Source organism: Pleurodeles waltl, chromosome 4_2 (genome assembly GCF_031143425.1).
Source record: "Pleurodeles waltl isolate 20211129_DDA chromosome 4_2, aPleWal1.hap1.20221129, whole genome shotgun sequence".
Taxonomy (NCBI): Eukaryota; Metazoa; Chordata; class Amphibia; order Caudata; family Salamandridae; genus Pleurodeles; species Pleurodeles waltl.
The window spans coordinates 774,029,361-774,050,297 of NC_090443.1; the positions used below are offsets into that span (position 1 = coordinate 774,029,361).

General features: G+C 43.4%; 1 protein-coding gene across 2 annotated transcripts in view; it reads left to right on the forward strand.

Annotated features, from left to right (window-relative positions):
* Positions 1-20,937, forward strand: part of ERICH3 (glutamate rich 3) — a 325,653-nt gene that overhangs the window by 62,288 nt on the left and 242,428 nt on the right. For both annotated transcript variants that reach the window (XM_069232437.1, XM_069232438.1), the window contains exon 4: positions 2,511-2,582. In XM_069232437.1, the coding sequence (XP_069088538.1) occupies positions 2,511-2,582 (72 nt within the window). The remainder of the gene's footprint in view (positions 1-2,510; positions 2,583-20,937) is intronic.

The following is a 20,937-nucleotide window of genomic DNA, read 5'->3' on the forward strand; positions in this document are numbered from 1 at the left end:
CATAGAGCGCAGTGTCATAGAATAGATTGTTTCAGAGTAGACTGAAGTGGAATAGAGTAGAGTGGTGCAGGCTAGAGTGCAGTTGCATAGAGTGGCCTAGAGTGTAATGGCATAAAGAAAAAGTGGTGTAGAGTGCTGTGGGATAGAATGCAGAGGTGCAGAGTAGATTAGAGTGGCGTACAGTGGATTGGCATAGAGTGCAGGGGCGTAGGGGTGAGTGTTAAGGAGTGAAGTGCATTGGCGTAGAGTTTATTGGCATACAGTGCAGTGGCAGAGAGTGCAGAGGCATAGAGTGAAGTGGTGCAGAGTAGAATGTTGTGACCTAGATTGGAGTGGTGTAGAGAGCAGTAGCTAAGAGTGCAGTGCTGTGGAGTGGCAAAGAGTGCATTAGTATAGAGTAGAGTGGTAAAGGGTAGAGTAGAGAGGCGTAGCATGAAGTGGCATAGTGTGCAGTGGTTAGGAACTGTGTAAAGTGGAGTGGTTGGTGCAGAGTAGAATGCAGTGGTGCAGAATATAGTGCAGTGGTGTGGAGTGGTGCAGAGTAGAGTATAGTGGAGTGGCATATAGAGGAGTATTCAGGATGTGGTAGCACACTGCCATTACAGACAACACATTTGCAGTTGAAATTACCTTTACATTTGCACAGACATACAGTTTTACTAATAAAACTATACAGTGCATATATGAAAGTGTGTGGAAATTGCATCACCTAGTGAATTGATTTGTATTTAGCATATTAAAGTATCGGTTTATGACATACTTCACAAATAAGAATTAATGTGCGTCATTTATGTTCCCAATTCTGGTATATTGTGAAATACTTACACAGTTCATTTAAATGTTGTAGTGTGCTGGAAAAGAAAACAGTATCCAGAAAGATTGTCATATAAATCCTCTCACTTTGAAATCCGAGAAAGAAAAGTAAACAAGCGCCCTCGGAAGTCAGCGCCTGACATTTGACCTCTGTCTTTGAATGCACAACAAATGTGGCATGATAAGCACAAGATTTGCAGGCCTCTTTACAGGAAGGGAGCCCTTGGAAGGATACTGTAAATAAGGTTTGGTCAAGGGAAGTGAGGAATTCAGCCTGGACAGCTGAACAAATAAAGCCAGCAAATGGAAAGCAAGAAAATGTGTTTCAAACCACAAAACCAATGGCAATCAACGGGCAGCATGCATTCCCAGGTCGGCTTTCTGAAAGTCCATAAAATGTCTTTAACAAACCAGAAGGTACAACCAGCCCAACTGTCAAACTGACCCAGACAGGGAATCCACAAACAGGCAGAGTCACAGAAATGCTATAGGCAAGAAAATGCCCACTTTCTAAAAGTGGCATTTTCAAACACACAATCTTAAAATTAACTTTACTAAAAGATGTATTTTAAAATTGTGAGCTCAGAGACCCCAAACTCCTCATGTCTATCCACTCCCAAAGGGAAACTACACTTTTATCATATTTAAAGGTAGCCCCCATGTTAACCTATGAGAGGGACAGGCCTTGCAACAGTGAAAAACTAATTTAGCAATATTTCACTGTTGGGAAATATAAAACACATTACTATATGTCCTACCTTAACCATACACTACACCCTGCCCTTGGGGCTACCTAGGGCCTACCTTAGGGGTGTCTGACATGTAAGAAAAGGGAAGGTTTAGGCCTGGCTAGTGGGTACACTTGCCAAGTCGAATTTACAGTTTAAAACTGCACACACAGACACTGCAGTGGCAGGTCTGAGACATGATTACAGAGCTACTTATGTGGGTGGCACTACCAGTGCTGCAGGCCCACTAGTAACATTTGATTTATAGGCCCTGGCACATCTAGTGCACATTAATAGGGACTTACTAGTAAATCAAATATGCCAATCATGGATAAGCCAATTACATATTGATTTTGTAAAGGAGCACTTGCACTTTAGCACTGGTCAGCAGTGGTAAAGTGCCCAGAGTACCAAAAACAGCAAAATCAGAGTCGAACACATCTTCGCCTTCTTATGTACCACCTACAGTAAGGAGGTGGTAAATGGAAGTGGAAAAGTGACCATTGTTACACATGAAATGGAGATCGGCAGGTCGATTTTACTCAGTTTTACCAGGTTTGCTTGATAGTCCCATTACAGTAGAAATATCTTGTAATTGTACTTTGCATGGAAATAATTACTGTTCGAACCTGTTACTCAGCTCCCCATCTACACCACCCCCCACCTCCTCTCAATTCGCACCAGGTCCTAACTTGGATAATATTTCTATGTCTTATTAAATGGACTGAAGCTGGAGAAATGTGGTATGAACTAATCACAAACCAGTACTTTTTTAAATATTGGAAACATATTGGTATTTGTCAGATACACTGGTTTGGTAATATTGGTTCAGAGCGCGAATCCTTTAAACATATGTGTGCATACTTAACCATTTCATGTTTTGGGGGGACTTCTCATTTTGTATTTATAGCAAGACAACGTGCTTTGTCCTTTCAGCTTATTTCAACATTTTGATTCTCTTTTTTTCAGCGTCATCATCAAATTGAAATAAAAAGGAAACTCGAAAACTTTGCGCGGAAGGAAAGGGTTCAGAAAACGAAGGTACTTATTACTTACACGTGACCATTGTAAATCTTTTTGTTGTGACTGCTTTATTGTACAAGACATACTTTCAAGATGTGTTTTTGTATGTGGAGTTAATTTAATGCTATTTGTTTCATAGCCTTATTGGAAATTATGTCATTCTATCAGTATTGGTCTGAAATTGTGTCCACAAATACATTAAAGATTGTGCCATAACAGTTAGGTAGTGTTGCAAAACTTTGCAATGAAATATGTTCTGCTGCTTGTGAATAGCAGGACAACAATAGATGCCTTACCTAGCAAATCAAAGAGAGACAACGGGCCAGATGTATGAAAGCATTTTGCATTTGCAAACGGTGTGAATGCCTGTTTGCGAATGCAAAATGCCATTTCAGAATGTATGGAATACATTCTGAACGCAATTTTAAGGAATTGCTAAAATAGCGATTCCTTAAAATTGCGACCCTGTTTAGAGAGTCGCAAAATGCATTTTTAAATTGTACATGGAAAGCACAATGACCTTTTGGCATGTGTGCACCTTACATGTCCCCCCAAAAAATGTTGGGGTGCAGCAGAGGGGGCCTTAGGCCCCCAGCACCCTGGGGTTTTGCATTTCCAAAATTGTGATTTCTGGTTAAGAAATCACAATTTTGGAAATGCAAAAAATTCGCAGATATGGGCCAACAGGCCCATAGGTGCGAATGGGGACGGTACTGCAATTTGCGAATCGGTAATAGCATTTGCGATTTTTAAGAAATCGCTATTAACGATTCGCAAATGTGACACATGGCACTTTGCGAGTCGGAAATATCGATTTCTTAAAAATCGCTATTTCCGAATCGCAAATGGCCTTGATGATACATCTGGCCCTATATGAGAGACCTTTAACTTTGTCAGTCAATGCAACAGAAATAATAATGCACCTTCCATGACATTTTCGGTACCTTCCTAAGGAAAGCAGTACATGTGAATGTTCAGACATAAATCACTGAAAACCACCAACATTCAAATATAGTGCACAGTTGAGCCCTATCATTCTCTCTCTCCCTAACCTCCAAGTTTTAATACAGGTCTGTTCACTAACGGTCTTCCTAAACTAAAGATCTGTAATCTCGTCAGGCCTTGAAAAAAAATATCCATAATGCATTTTATTTAAGAATGACGCACCATCAGCCTATACCTGAACCCCTACTCCTTCCAAGCTGAAATTTACACTCAACTTCCCGCTTTACATGCTGTAGATGCCCACCATAGCCCAGCTCATATTACTTGAATATATATATATATATATATATATATATATATATATATATATATATATATATATATGATCTCTTTCACTACAGAGATAGCATGCAACTTCAAAATGCCTCACAGACGTCCCCCATTTTTTTAATCTATATTAATGGAAAGATAATAATTCAAATCAACCCTGATAGCCTGGCCCTCCCTCTCTCCGTCAACTCACCCATTGGCAGAATCTACTCACTACAATAAACCAATCAACCCCCATTCTTTCATTATTAAGGAGCATAGCACAATCCGTAGAAACAAGTAATACACAAATAGGAGGGTCCCACATCCATCTCTAGAGCATCATCATATGCTCCCACACATGTTGCCACCAAGCCTTCACAGTCCCGGGATGTTCAGGTAAATCTAGAGACAATTTACAAAACTTTCTCTGCAACTCGAATATTGATTGGCTTAAACACTTATCAGTGCAAGCATCGCTGTTAAAAATGTTGACACCATCCACAAACTGGAGGAGAAATATCCAGTCCCTGCAACATGCAGGCACATATAGATACCTGGTTAATGGGCACATGATCACTCAACTTGGTGGATAGCATCCCTGTTTGTCATCCCAAGAATATAAAATATCCACAACACATAGTGTGGACGTACTCTGTCAAACTAGTCTTAATACCTTTCAGTTGCATTTCTTGACTTTGAGACACATTTTCACTTTCCTGTGTACCTTTGGATTTGGACCTTGCCTTAATACAAGTCTCTCAATCCTTACCGTCATTGTAGTTGTTTATTTAGTAACACTCACTACAATCGTAAACATGAAACAAGCGAATTTCTTGGCAATCTGAAGCCTTCCTTGCAGAGTAAATGCCACTAGATTCTGCTCAATGACAACTGGGGATCACTAGTTTGCCGACTACATTTTTGATCGCTAGATTACAAAAGGTATATTTTTCATTAATTTTACCACAACATCCCAGCTGCACAAACCCCGCCCTTTCATGTATTTATCAATTTGTTTTTGTTAAGTATTGTTCTTTGTCTATCTAACCGCTCACTTTCAAATTTCCATGATCGCACTTGGAAGAAGAGGACCTAGAAACTTTTGGTTATGGATACATTTGACAGAGCACATGGGTGTTAAATGGCAGCTGGTGCAATGGATTGCTTGAAGTGTTTGGGGTGATGTGGAAAGGCATGGTAGGGTGTCTAAGCAGGACTTAGGCATGATAACTATACTGCCGTGCACGCAATCCCTCAATTGGGAGTGAATTTCACAGTGTTCATTTGCTCGTTGGTGTCGGAAATAAACATCCTCGGGGATGTGGTCCGTGGGTATCGGCCGACCAGCTACACCATTCTGTGGAACAAGAGGATGGGTCCAGAGGACCACCCACTTCTGTTCTAGGCCTATTGCGTGCAAACATCACAAATAGTGAACCTGAGTAGAGAGGCTTCTTCTGCACCCAACAGCAGTGCCAAAAACGTAAAATATCACTGCTTATGTGTCCAGTCACATTTGTTGAATGAAGCTCTGCTCCGGAGGTAAAGATCAAGAGCGAGAGAATATTATTTTCTACCATTGTCATTTTCTAGCACCTCAAGATCTCTCAGGACCCGGTATTATTTAAAAACAAGTGTGTTTTGTTTTAATTTTGTGTTTAACAATCTGTAAGCTTTTTCTTTTTAATAAGGTTGGCTTATTTTGTGTGAAATAACGTTCCTTGTGTGCCATCTTTACTGATTGTTTGCAAATCACGAAAATAATATACACTGGTCGGTGCAATGGAAAGCAAACTCAACATGTCACAGTAACAGCTTGTCTGTCTAAGGAAATGTATTTTATAGTCCATCAAGCCAGGGCTTGGCCATGGGTATCTCGGGGTGTGCGTTTTTGTTGCCCCTTCAGTTTCACTTCTGTGTCTTAAATCTGCATTGTTTGTGAACATCAAAAACGATTCGAAATGCTTTGGTGCACAGTAAAACTAAAAATGTTCCAGGGCAGTGGGGTTTCTGTCACCGGATTTGTAATTATGGTCTGCCAAGGTGTTTTCTTCATCCACACTGACCTAGCGTAGATGTTGTGTGTCTCTTGTTTATCTTATTGTATATGTGTTTGTGGATATCAAAGAAGGATGGAGAGTGGAGCAAAGCGAAAATTCATATTTCATGTTAAATGTTGTGTGTCTCAGAGGACCTACATTTATCATCTTGTAGGTGTGGCATTGAGCGCGGGGGCCGTGGGGTGTGCACGGAAGCCATTTAGGGGACGCGGGGGGTCGCAGCTGCAACCCCTGGCTTTGCCCCTTGTGACCCCTGGCACTGCCTTTGTGAACCCTGGTCTCAGAGGTGGCAAAATAAGTGTCAGGAAGTCCTCATGGCCGTCGTTTTGGACTCCTCCACTTTCCTTGTTTTCTATTTTTTTTTTTCATAACACTAATAGTGAATATTTTATTATTCACTATACGTGTAATACAAAATTTAGTACAATTAGCTGGAATATGACTCTCCCTGTAAGCTGAAGTAAACAAACATGCTTCTAAATGTATGTTGACCTCCCTGGGTGTGTGAGTTGAACATAACAAACTATTGAAAAAGATAGAACAAGCTGCGTTGTAAGGAGTTAACTTTTTACACTGCAGCTTTTGTTGTATCTTTTTGATTCCTATGAGCCACCAAATTGGTATATGGCTACGAAACGTTGTCAGTAGTGTCCCCCGTCTAATGCTCACATATTTATTCAGGAGTGCGTATTCTCCAATTCATTGTTGCACGTTAGGTAGTGTGTTGAGGCAGAAATGTGCACTTCTGAGTGTATACTTCAGAGTTGAAAATGTATAGTCAGTAATGTATAGCAAGGACCGTGCGTACAGTCGGAAGGAATTAAATCCGCATAATTTAGAATGTAAGATTACCAAAATCCCCTGTTGCATTTGTACGTAAACTGTCTCTGAATAAGGAAGTGCTAGATGGATTGTGGTATTTATCAACTGTTACTTAAAAAAACAAATTACACTGCCCCTTAATGAAAGGCCTCATTTGTACACAAGTCGAGCCTGCCACGGAAGTACACCTGGGCAATATATGCCTTCTCAGAATCGTGAAAGCTCCGTCCTGAAGGTCAGTAGATGCAATCTGACAATATTAATGTTTACACACAGATTAAAGAGTGGGCACAACGGAAGGCCAGCCTGTCCACAAACATCTCTTCAGGTCAAGGTTCCCTCCCACCCACGTATTTATCTCTGCTTTTGTTAAAGCCTACTAAGCAGGCAAGCCTATAAAGAAAGACCAGCCTCCTTGCCTTCCTTTACTCGTTTTAGGTTTCTCTAATACCCTGTTGTTTCCCCCAAAAAGGAGCCTAAAATGAGTCTCTGAAGCCGGGTTGGGGGGGGGGGGGGGGGGGTGAGCGGGTAGGGGGATTACTTTTATAGCATTTTGCAGCATTTGAGCGTCGAGTCCTATTGATATTGCTCTAAATGGTGCAAGAATCACGATCTTTAAGGTATTATGTTGTGAGAGTGTGAATTTGACCCATAGCAGTGCTTGAAAGTCATTAATGCAAGTGTACTTTTAATATAACTCGCAAACCATGCCTTAAATGAATTTCATACATCTTTGTTTGGCCATCTTGTCTGACAGCACGACAACTACATTTTCGATTTCACAGTATCATTCCACGTTGTAATTTTCTTAAGTGCTACCCACTGATAATGTGTAAAAATAAACGTCTGTCATTGCTACTAACCGCCATCTTCTCACCTAGCAGTACATATCTGTTGAAGTCTTTAGATTTTGAGTTAATTTTACACAGCAGTTTAATGGATTTTATTCTAATGAGATAAAGCATTCTTGGTCACACACTGTACACATTAATATCGGTTTATAGAAACTAGCTTTCAATAAAAAGAAAGCTCATATGTTAAGTAATAAACTCTGAAAGTGCTACTGCAAATTCAGTATTTCATGTTCCAGATGCAATATGATAAGGTAATTATACCCTCGCCTATAGTTCTAAAAGTCTAAAATAGCATGAATAGTCATCTGGATCGGGGCAATTAGACAGAATATCAAATTGGCATGTATAGGATTTAGAAATAAATGGGAACTTTCTTTGCCTAAAGAACCTTAAGTGGAGAGTGTGTTAATGAAAAGGTGGCAGACAGGATTCCGTCCGCTTTGAAGAGCCACTGGTTCAGGTAGCAGCTGCATCTCCAGTATGGGAAGTAGTGGCTATTTTATCACCTGTACATTTCGTCCATTATAAAACCTGAAGATCAGTGGACTGATCATTATTTTTCTAAGGGGTAAATCCACGGCGGAGCTCATGAGAACATCGTTTCATGATTGTAATTATGCAAAATAGGTCAGACAATGCAATCATTTTAAAATCTTTTTTCAATCTTCATTTTAGCATCCAAATTCTATCCATTTGTTGTAACAAATTATTGGTTGATGGGGCGTGGAAGTTCCACACATGCATCAACCACACTCAACAGTCACAGTCCTTGTAAACCACAAAAGGCACTAAATCAACCTGTGCCTAACCCTCCAGTAGCATGGCACACAGCAGTCAGGCTTAGAGGCAATGTGTGAACTATTTATATAGCCCACAATAAAGTGAAAGACAGCACAAGAAAAATCTCAAATCAATGTGGAAAAATAAAGTAAATTTTAATAAATAAAGTGATATCATAATGACAAAAATCCAATCAGTAGATCCGGAGATATGTAATTTCAAAGTTTTAGGTGAGAATAGGTCTTAGAAGTACAAACGGCCCACTGTGGTAATCTGGTCACACTGGACCTGGACAAAGTCGCAAGTTCAAGCCCTATGTGATCAACGGTGGGCCAGATACAGGAACTAGGTTAGTCCTGCTGAGAATTGTACCTTATGTTCTTGATGCAAGGCTTTGCGCTGAGCTGCATCAGTTCTGATGAGGAGCTCTGAGGGCTGCAATCCAAAGTTCTGCATCAAGTTGCATCACCTGCATCAGTTCTGACACACTGCCATTCAGGAGCTGTGATGCAAGGTCCTGCATAAAGCTGCATCGTGTGAATTTTGATGAGGCTGTCATTAGGAACTGCAAGGGGCTGTGAAGAGAGGTCCTGTTTCGACTTGTATTGTACTTCGTCACTACTGATAGAACCAGCAGTTAGGCAGGGAGAAGCACACTTTGATGCCAGCCAACAGTCCATAAACTTGAGAGACACCTCTTGGGCATAAGGGACACACTCAAGCATAGGCCCACAAGGCTCAGCCAGGTCCAGTTGCAGGCCAGTGCAGGTCCAGGATAGCTGCGGCTGAGAGGCCTCTGGACCTTGGGTTGTCCCTGTGGCATAAACACTCAGGTTAACCTGGGATGAAGGCAGCAGGTCTTGCTACTCAAGTCATCTGCTGGCAGAGCAGCCCTTCTTTTGTAATGGTCAAAGAGTGTGCTGATGTGGTGTTCTGAGGGTTCAATATTTATATCTGGTGCCAACTTTTGTGTGTTGGAGAACAACCCGGGCTACCCCCACATCAGTTTCTCCAAAGTAATTCTATTGCCATATCAAGGCTCCAAGAAGTCTAGGTTAAAATAAGGCTCGTGTCAGGTACTTTTGTGTGTGCTGAAGGCAAGCCCTTCCAAGTGTAATAGGGGCAGGGCACAGCTATTCCCTCAGCCACTCTGGCAGGTTGGCCATCATGCCAACAATTTGTCCCCTTTTCTGTCACTGTCTGGAAGGAATACACATAGTACAACAGCAGAGCCATTCACAGTCATGTGACCCAGGACACTGGCAGAGGCACAAATTGGTTAGCATAAGTACAGAACAACATTAGAAAAGTGGCATTTTCAGAAATAAATCTAAAAATCTGACTTTACCATTACATACCATTTTAAATTACAATTAGTTTGAGTCCATACGTCACATCACTACCTGCTCCAATCCAAAGTCAGCATATATTAAATTAAATAAAGATACCCAGTGTTAGTCAGTGGAGAAATATGCCATACAATAGTGAAAAACAACTTATGGAGTTTTTCACTACCAGGGCACTACTTGCCATACTGTTTAAATCCAAAGAACCCTGCCCTAGGAGCCTTTAGGGCCTATCTTATGGGTGACATATGTATTTAAAGGGAAGGTTTATATCTGCCCAAAAGTTTATTTTGCCAGGTTGAAATGGCAGTGTAAAATTGCCCTACACGCTGCAAAGGCAGGCCTGAGATATGTCTTAAAGTGCTACTTGAGTAGGTGGCACAATAAGTGCTGAAGGACCACTAATAGCATTTAATTTACAGGCTTTAGGTACATGAAGTACCATATACTAAGGAACACAGGTAAATTAAGTGTGCCAATCAGGCGCAGCCCAATATTACCATGTTTTAAGGAGAGAGCACAAACTCTTTAGCACTGGTTAGCAATGGTAAAGTGCACAGAGTCCTAATGCGAACAGAATCAAATTTAGAAAAACAGGGGTGAAATTAAAAAGTTTGGGGTTGACCCTGCAGAGAGGGCCAGGCCCAGCAATTGTTAATGTGACAAATCATCTTTCATTTTTATTAGTAAATTTTTATTTTCACTAAGGTAATCTCCAGACATCATAATCTTTTGCTTTTGTTACAGTTCTTCGGAAGATCTGTGCTTTGTTAGGTAATACTGACTTTGAACACTAGAGTATACAGATTGTCCACCTTGGAAAAGAAGAGAAATGTGCTGTTCCTTCAAACCAGAATTTGCTAACTTTCACATTACAAAATATGAAAATAAATTGATATTTACCAAAACAACCCTGGTCTACTAAAGAGCAAAAAGGGCATAGTATATCCACACCATTCTGTGCCTGTGGAGAAGGATCATTGAGTTAGTAACTGAATTTCACAAATGGTTCCACATTAGATTAATAAACATCAAATTCTGTTTACATTACAGTCCTACTGGCATTAAATGTCTTGGGCCATACCTATCCCATCACAACTCTGTACCATAACCAACTGACAGTAATGCACTTCCTTGTTAACCCCTTCGCTGCCAGGCCTTTTCCCCCTCCTGTGCCAGGCCTTTTTTTGCCTATTTGGGGCAGTTCGCGCTTAGGCCCTCATAACTTTTTGTCCACATAAGCTAACCAAGCCAAATTTGCGTCCTTTTTTTCCAACATCCTAGGGATTCTAGAGGTACCCAGACTTTGTGGGTTCCCCTGAAGGAGGCCAAGAAATTGGCCAAAATACAGTGAAAATTTCGTTTTTTTCAAAAAAATTGGAAAAAGTGGCTGCAGAAGAAGGCTTGTGGTTTTTCCCCTGAAAATGGCATCAACAAATGGTTTGCGGTGCTAAACTCAGCAGCTTCCCAGCTTTCAGGAACAGGCAGACTTGAATCAGAAAACCCAATTTTTCAACACCATTTTGGCATTTTACTGGGGCATACCCCATTTGTGCAATTTTTTGTGCTTTCAGCCTCCTTTCAGTCAGTGACAGGAATGGTCATGAAACCAATGCTGGATCCCAGACACCTAAACATGTCTGAAAAGTAGACAAAATTCTGAATTCAGCAAGGGGTCATTTGTGTAGATCCTACAAGGGTTTCCTACAGAAAATAACAGCTGAAAAAGAAAAATATTGAAATTGAGGTGAAAAAACCATCAATTTTTCTCTACGTTTTACTCTGTAACTTTTCCCTGCAATGTCAGATTATCGAAAGCAATATACCGTTACGTCTGCTGGACTCCTCTGGTTGCGGGGATATATAGGGTTTGTAGGTTCATCAAGAACCCGAGGAACCCAGAGCCAATAAATGAGCTGCACCCTGCAGTGCGTTTTCATTCTATACCGGGTATACAGCAATTCATTTGCTGAAATATAAGGAGTAAAAAATTGCTATCAAGAAAACCTTTGCATTTCCAAAAAGGGCACAAGATAAGGTGTTGAGGAGCAGTGGTTATTTGCACATCTCTGAATTCCGGGGTGACCATAGTAGCACGTGAATTACAGGGAATTTCTCAAATAGATGTCTTTTTTACACACACTCCTATATTTGGAAGGAAAAAATGTAGAGAAAGACAAGGGGCAATAGTACTTGTTTTCCTAATCTATGTTCCCCCAAGTCTCCCGATAAAAATGGTACCTCACTTGTGTGGGTAGGCCTAGCGCCCGCGACAGGATATGCCCCAAAACACAACGTGGACACATCACAGAAAACAGAGCTGTTTTTAGCAAAGTGACTACCTGTAGATTTTGGCCTCTAGCTCAGCCGCCACCTAGGGAAACCTACCAAACCTGTGCATTTCTGAAAACTAGAGACCTAGGGGAATCCAAGGAGGGGTGACTTGTGTGGCTCGGACCAGGTTCTGTTACCCAGAATCCTTTGCAAACCTCAACATTTGGCTAAAAAAACACATGTTCCTCACATTTCTGTGGCAGAAAGTTCTGGAATCTGAGAGGAGCCACAAATTTCCTTCCACCCAGCGTTCCCCCACGTCTCCCGATAAAAATGATACCTCACTTGTGTGGGTAGGCCTAGCACCCGCGACAGGATATGCCCCAAAACACAACGTGGACACATCACAGAAAACAGAGCTGTTTTTAGCAAAGTGACTACCTGTAGATTTTGGCCTCTAGCTCAGCCGCCACCTAGGGAAACCTACCAAACCTGTGCATTTCTGAAAACTAGAGACCTAGGGGAATCCAAGGAGGGGTGACTTGTGTGGCTCGGACCAGGTTCTGTTACCCAGAATCCTTTGCAAACCTCAAAATTTAGCTAAAAAAACACATGTTCCTCACATTTCTGTGGCAGAAAGTTCTGGAATCTGAGAGGAGCCACAAATTTCCTTCCACCCAGCGTTCCCCCACGTCTCCCGATAAAAATGATACCTCACTTGTGTGGGTAGGCCTAGCGCCCGCGTCAGGATATGCCCCAAAACACAACGTGGACATATCACAGAAAACAGAGCTGTTTTTAGCAAAGTGACTACCTGTAGATTTTGGCCTCTAGCTCAGCCGCCACCTAGGGAAACCTACCAAACCTGTGCATTTCTGAAAACTAGAGACCTAGGGGAATCCACGGAGGGGTGACTTGCGGGGCTCGGACCAGGTTCTGTTACCCAGAATCCTTTGCAAACCTCAAAATTTGGCTAAAAAAGCACATGTTCCTCACATTTCTGTGGCAGAAAGTTCTGGAATCTGAGAGGAGCCACAAATTTCCTTCCACCCAGCGTTCCCCCACGTCTCCCGATAAAAATGATACCTCACTTGTGTGGGTAGGCCTAGCGCCCTCGACAGGATATGCCCCAAAACACAACGTGGACATATCACAGAAAACAGAGCTGTTTTTAGCAAAGTGACTACCTGTAGATTTTGGCCTCTAGCTCAGCCGGCACCTAGGTAAACCTACCAAACCTGTGCATTTCTGAAAACTAGAGACCTAGGGGAATCCACGGAGGGGTGACTTGCGGGGCTCGGACCAGGTTCTGTTACCCAGAATCCTTTGCAAACCTCAAAATTTGGCTAAAAAAGCACATGTTCCTCACATTTCTGTGGCAGAAAGTTCTGGAATCTGAGAGGAGCCACAAATTTCCTTCCACCCAGCGTTCCCCCACGTCTCCCGATAAAAATGATACCTCACTTGTGTGGGTAGGCCTAGCGCCCGCGACAGGATATGCCCCAAAACACAACGTGGACATATCACAGAAAACAGAGCTGTTTTTAGCAAAGTGACTACCTGTAGATTTTGGCCTCTAGCTCAGCCGGCACCTAGGGAAACCTACCAAACCTGTGCATTTCTGAAAACTAGAGACCTAGGGGAATCCAAGGAGGGGTGACTTGTGTGGCTCAGACCAGGTTCTGTTACCCAGAATCCTTTGCAAACCTCAAAATTTGGCTAAAAAAACACATGTTCCTCACATTTCTGTGGCAGAAAGTTCTGGAATCTGAGAGGAGCCACAAATTTCCTTCCACCCAGCGTTCCCCCACGTCTCCCGATAAAAATGATACCTCACTTGTGTGGGTAGGCCTAGCGCCCGCGACAGGATATGCCCCAAAACACAACGTGGACACATCACAGAAAACAGAGCTGTTTTTAGCAAAGTGACTACCTGTAGATTTTGGCCTCTAGCTCAGCCGCCACCTAGGGAAACCTACCAAACCTGTACATTTCTGAAAACTAGAGACCTAGGGGAATCCAAGGAAGGGTGACTTGCGGGGCCCGGACCAGGTTCTGTTACCCAGAATCCTTTGCAAACCTCAAAATGTGGCTAAAAAAACACATGTTCCTCACATTTCTGTGGCAGAAAGTTCTGGAATCTGAGAGGAGCCACAAATTTCCCTTCCACCCAGCGTTCCCCCAAGTCTCCCGATAAAAATGATACCTCACTTGCGTGGGTAGGACTAGCGCCCACGAAAGGAAAGGGCCCAAAACACAACGTGGACACATCACATTTTTTGATAAAAAGCAGTGCCTCCCTGTGGATTTTGGCCTGTAGCTCAGCCCGCACCTGGGGAAACCTAGCAAACCAGCGCATTTTTGAAAACTAGAAACCCAGGGGAATCCAAGATGGGGTGACTTGCGGGGCTCTGACCAGGTTATGTTACCCAGAATCCTTTGCAAACATCAAAATGTGGCCCAAAAAACACTTTTTCCTCTCATTTCGGTGACAGAAAGTTCTGGAATCTGAGAGGAGCCACAAATTTCCTTCCACCCAGCGTTCCCCTAAGTCTCTCGATAAAAATGGTGCCTCACTTCTGTGGGTAGGCCTAGCGCCCACGAAAGGAAATGGCCCAAAACACAACATGGACACAACATATTTTTTCACAGAAAACAGAGGTGTTTTTTGCAAGGTGCCTACCTGTGGAGTTTGGCCTGTAGCTCAGCCGGCCCCAGGGGGGGGGGGCAGAAATGGCCTAAAATAAATTTCTTCCCCCCAACCCCCACCCCCCCCGGGAGCGACCCTTGCCTACGGGGTCGCTCCCCCTGCGTGACATTGGCGCCAAAAAACAAATCCCAGGTGCCTAGTGGTTTCTACCCCCTTGGGGGCAGATTGACCTAAAATCGGCCAATCTGCCCCCAAGGGGGGCAGAAATGGCCTAAATACAATTTGCCCCCCAGGAGAGCGACCCTTTCCTGATGGGTCGCTCCCCATCTCGAAAAAAACCAAACAAACAAAAAAAAAACACACAAAAAAAATGTGCCCTGGTGCCTAGAGGGTTCTGCCCCCCCCTGGGGGCAGTTTGGCCTAATAATAGGCCGATCTGCCCCCAGGGGGGGCAGAAATGGCCTAAAATAAATTTGAACCCCCAACCCCCCCCCCCCACCCCCCCGGGAGCGACCCTTGCCTACGGGGTCGCTCCCCCTGCGTGACATTGGCGACAAAAAACAAATCCCAGGTGCCTAGTGGTTTCCGCCCCCTTGGGGGCAGATTGACCTAAAATCGGCCAATCTGCCCCCAAGGGGGGCAGAAATGGCCTAAATACAAGTTGCCCCCCAGGGGAGCGACCCTTGCCTGATGGGTCGCTCCCCATCTCGAAAAAAAAAAAAAACACAAAAAAAATACACAAAAAAAAAATTGCCCTGGTGCCCTGAGGGTTCTGCCCCCCTCTGGGGGCAGTTCGGCCTGATAATAGGCCGATCTGCCCCTAGGGGGGGCAGAAATGGCCTAAAATAAATTTGACCCCCCCCAAACCCCACCCCCCCCCCCGGGAGCGACCCTTGCCTACGGGGTCGCTCCCCCTGCGTGAAATTGGCGCCAAAAAACAAATCCCCGGTGCCTAGTGGTTTCTGCCCCCTTGGGGGCAGATTGACCTAAAATCGGCCAATCTGCCCCCAGGGGGGCAGAAATGGTGTAAATACAATTTGCCCCCCCCCCCAGGGGAGCGACCCTTGCCTGATGGGTCGCTCCCCATCTCTAAAAAAACAAACAAACAAAAAACAAAACACAAAAAAAAAACTTGCCCTGGCGCCTATAGGTTTCTGCCCCCCCTGGGGGCAGATTGGCCTAATAATAGGCCGATCTGCCCCCAGGGGGGGCAGAAATGGCCTAAAATAAATTGCCCTCCCCCCCAGGGAGCGACCCTTGCCTAAGGGGTCGCTCCCTTTGCGTGAAATTCACGCAAAGAAAAAACTCCCTGGTGTCTAGTGGTTTCTACCCCCCTTGGGGGCAGATTGGCCTCATTAAAATAGGCCAATCTGCCCCCAAGGGGGGCAGAAATGGCCAAAATATAATTTTACCCCAAGGGGAGCGACCCTTGCCTAAGGGGTCGCTCCCCACCCAAAAAAATAAAATAACACATAAAAAAAAAAAAAAAAAAAAAGGTCCCTGGTGCCCTAGAGGTTTCTGCCCCCCCTGGGTGCAGATCGGCCTAATAGTAGGCCGATCTGCCCCCAGGGGGGGCAGAAAAGGCCTTCCAGAAAAAATGCCCCCCATGGGAGCGACCCTTGCCCAAGGGGTCGCTCCCTTTTGTCAATATCATTAAAAAAAAAAAAAATCCCTGGTGTCTAGTGGGGTTTCAAAAGCCGGATTGCAAGCAATCCGGCTTTTGAAACCCTCGGAGAGACTTCAAAGGGAAGGAAATACTTTTCCTTCCCTTTGAAGCCCCTCCGGGCCTCCCCGGTGATTGAAAGAGAAAGGCCCCTGTGACACATCAGCGCGCGCGCACGCGCTGACGTCACAGGGGGGGGTGGGGGGGGCGGGGGTGGAAGGGGAAGGTCTTCCCCTTCCATCCCCGCCTTGGGGGGGAGGGGGGGTGCACGGGGGGCGCGCTAGCGCGCCCCCAAGTTCCCCTGTGCCATGGACGAGATGATCTCGTCCAAGGCACAGGGGAACTGTAGCCTTGGACGAGATCATCTCGTCCAAGGCACCCAAGAGGTTAAAGTAATGTTATTCATAGTAGTTTGCCACATTCTGCTGATGTGAAGTAAATGTACCCTGAAGGAAGACAAGTCCAAATTTACAAACACCTCTTAAAAACTGCCCGAAAAATATTGGAGAATGCTAAAACAAATACACAGATGGTATGCACCATTGGAAGAACATCTAGAAGCATGGCTGTAATTTGGGCCCAGACTCCTGGTATGTATCATAAGATTTTGCCTGGAAACAAAAGACATGAAAACATCCATCAACAGAAATTTGGAAAAGATTATCATTTTTGACGGCCTTTGGAAATCCTCTCTTTGTTAAAAACACAAACCTGTGAAGAACAAATAAGTACTTGCACGCCTAACAAAATGTGGGCACAATTCACCAAATCCTTATGGCAATCAAATGCCACTACAGGTGTAGCAACTGCTATCCATGTGACTTAATAATTAAGTTCTCTTATGGAGGAGTTAGGATTAAACCAGTATTGGAATGAGAAACACCATGCACAACATCCTTTGTCCCTGCAGACTGCTTTGTTTATATGAAAGTGCAGCCAAGAAACTCGAAAGGACCAAGTTAAAAATACATTGAGGGTGCCATCAGCTCCCTTGCTGAATAATTTCATAGAAAAACACATGTCAAGCAGCATAAATACCATACTGATTTTTGTGACTCCAAATCATAGAGGTAGCAACTTAGAACAAATTCTTTTCAGAAGCAAGCACATGCCTTCTTAAATTTAAGACAGTAAGAAATGACCTAAATATAGTAGTAGATTGACAAACCATAGAAAGCTGAGTAGTTGCGATTTGCTTTCACAAATGTATCCAAAAGACCTATGATTTTAAATACATACGGTGTAAGAAAGTGACAGAATACTTGAGGACCGTGTTTACTGTTCCTTACAATGATAAGGCACTCCAAAGAAACTCATGCACATGCAAAGTTGCCATGGGCCCAGAGTAAGAATTGCCATGATGATACACCCCTAGGCACCACCTCTAATTGTCAACACAACAGTTACAGGAACCATATTCTGTCCTGAACAAGTAGTGGTTCCAGGAGAGACCCCACTTCCAGTTGTAAAGACAAAAGTACCCAAGACTACTCACGCTAGAATGAGCATAATAGTTTTTTTTTTAAGAGACACAACTCACACCATCCTGCTAATCAGCTGCCAAAATGCTGTTCCAGCAGACACTACTGAGATGTTCCTACAAATATCCAAACCAGACATAGTGGAATGGAGTGAATCCGCAAAGAAATCAGGATTGAAACCAAGTTTGATAAGCATATGAAAAGAAGGTCAAGGCATAATATGTAAGATATGCATTACAGATAATAGCAGAAGGGACATCTCTTAGATGCATGGCATGCACAATAAATAATGGAATTAAAGGTGTGGCGAAAATCAGAAGACATAGAAGTCACACATATCCCGACTGGTACTTAACGAACAGATGGTGGTATTGTCAATGTCCCAGAAAAGACAAATACATACAGGTTTTCCTGCTTCCCCTTAGTAAATGGACCCTTTTCCACTAGGCAGTCATTGGGACCCAGTCTTTATTAGCGGTAGGGCTTAGCATAACACAGGGTACTTTTATGATTTTGGCAGACACCAGGAATATATCATTGATTTCTAGTAACACAGTTTTAGACCTGGCATGTTTGGGGTGGTCTCCCCTAACTTTATGCCTTCAGAACTCATGTTTTGCTGACCTCATTCTTGCTGGCCTTAGGATTCTGTGCACTTTACCTGTGCTAACCAGTGCTAAAGTGCTTGTGCTCTGTCCATAAAACATGGTACCATTGGCTTATACCCAATTAGCATATTTAATTTACTTATAAGTCCTTAATAAAGTGCACTACAAATGCCCAGAGCATGTAAATTAAATGCTACTAGTGGACCTGCAGCAATGATTTGACCACTCACTTAAGTAGCCCTTTAAACAAGTTTCAGGTCTGCCATTGCAGAGCCTGTGTGTGCAGTTTAAAGTGCCATTTCAACCTACCAGAAAAAAACTTTTGCCAGTCCCAAACCTTCCTTATTTATACATATGTCAACGCTAGGTAGGCCTTGGACAGCCCAGAGGGCAGGGTACAATGTATTTTGTTGGACCTGGCCCTCCCTTCAGGGTCACCTCTAAACTGTTATGCCCTTCACCCTCCACTTTTTGCTGAATTTATTTTTGTTGTCCTTAGGATTCTAGCACTGGTTAACAGTAGTAAAGTGCACAAAGTCCTTGAGCTCTCTCCCTAAAACATGGTCAAATTTGTTTACACACCCTTGACGTATTTAATTTACTTGTAAGTCTCTTGTACAGTGGTATACTATATACACATGGCGTGTAAATTAAATGCTACATGTAGGCCTGCAGCACTTATTGCACCACCCACTTAAGTAGCCCTCGAAATCTTGTTCCAGGCCTACCATTGCAGACTGAATGCGGTGTCACACTGTTATGTTTACTTGCCATTTAAACCCTCAACCCAAGCCTTAAACTCCTGTTTTATTACATACAAGTCACCCCTAAGGCAGGTCTAAGGTAGCCCACATTGCAGGGTGTTGTGGATTCAAAAGGTCAACATGTACTTTTAAGTTTTACTTGTGCTACTAGTAAACAAAAGAAACCTCCCAAATTAATTTTTCATTTCTGCGAGCCCTACCACTCCCATAGGATAAAATTGGGGATTCCTTATTACATTTAGTAAACTGTAATTCCTAATTGAAAGGAGGTGGATATGTGTTGTTTGGTACCTATGGAATTATAATGATAAACCCTTTTTAATGGTAAAGTCAGATTTTTCATTACAATTTTGGAAATGCCACTTTTAGAAAGTTGGATTTTTCCAGCCCATAGCCCTTCGTGCCTGCAGCTTGTCTTGGGTCCCATTCCTTTGTGTAGCCGACAGTTAGACTTTGTGAATTTCTTTGAGACAGTCACACAATAGTGGGAATAGCTGAGCCTTAATGGGCCATCAACTGGTAGGATGGGGGATTAAGCTGAGAACAGCCCCACTTGCATCTGAATAGGCTGTGTCCTATCTCCTCACAATAGGACCATATATTGTCACTGATGTCAGCTCAGAGCCAGGGCAAGAGAGTTAGGAAATTCCAAGAACTTCAAAGAACCTTTCCAGAAATATCTCCCATCTTCTAGGAGAAGGGCATCCAAGTATAACAATAAGACCTTCAGATCCTCTTTTCAGTCTGTTATTGGACCTTTGTAAGGACTCGAGGGAACTGCCTACTGCCGTGACCTGCTGTGCAATCTTCCAGACAACTGCTGTACCTAGAAGGACTGGCTTGCTACCTGGAACCTAGCCTTGAACCCTCAGAGGCCAGCTTTGCTGTTGAGCCCTGCATCTACACCTGCACCCAGGACTACCATAGGTGACTCCAAGGGCTAGTTTGCTTGTCTTCTGTTCAGAGCCACAGGGACATAACAGGCTCCCTCAATCTAGAACCTGCACCTGGACCCTGCTTGAATGAGTCCTGAACCCCCAAGTGGTCTCCATCCACTCCTGGGCACTTGTTGTGGTGCTAAAGGTGCCAGGATAGCCATTTTTCAAAGCTAAGGACTTAAACTAAATTTGGCCCAGTGCTCTGAAAGCCAGGAGGAGACCAGGATCAACCTGCTCGCCTATCTGCCCGAGGTGCCTCGCAGGTCAGATTGACTTTGCGGCTTCTCCCGCTATGTTGTTCTCCACAGCACCAAATCCATTCCAGCAGTCCTTCTCCAAAGGGGTATCCGACAGTGTGGAATTCTCTTCAGCTACAGCCCTGTGCTTCACCCTGCTGGAAATTTCCAACTTCCATTTCGGTGAATAAGTCCAAAGGGAAAAACCTTTACTGCGGCTTCACTCCATGGCCATCTGACAATGACGCTCCCTTCTCAGACTCTCCTGCAGCCTTGCTTTGCTGAACTTCTACCTTCTCAGACACTTTTCCTCAAAATCTTTTCTAAGTCCACAGGTAAGTGCACACTGGGCACAATCCACTTCTTGTATCCAAGCGGCATTCCTTAGTGGTCATTCGTAACTTGCGCAACCAGATATCTGCGACTGGTGCTTTTATCTTGTAGGAGCTATTCTAAAACTTAAACTTAAAGTTCATAACTCAGGTTCTACTGAATGACTTTTAGTTGTTTTGATGTCAAATAATTTATTAAATTTTACTCCATTTTTCTAAATTGATTTGGGATTTTTCTTGTGTTGTGTTTTCACATTGCTGCTGTTTGTGTGCTGCATAAACACTTTGCACATTGACTTCAAGTTAAG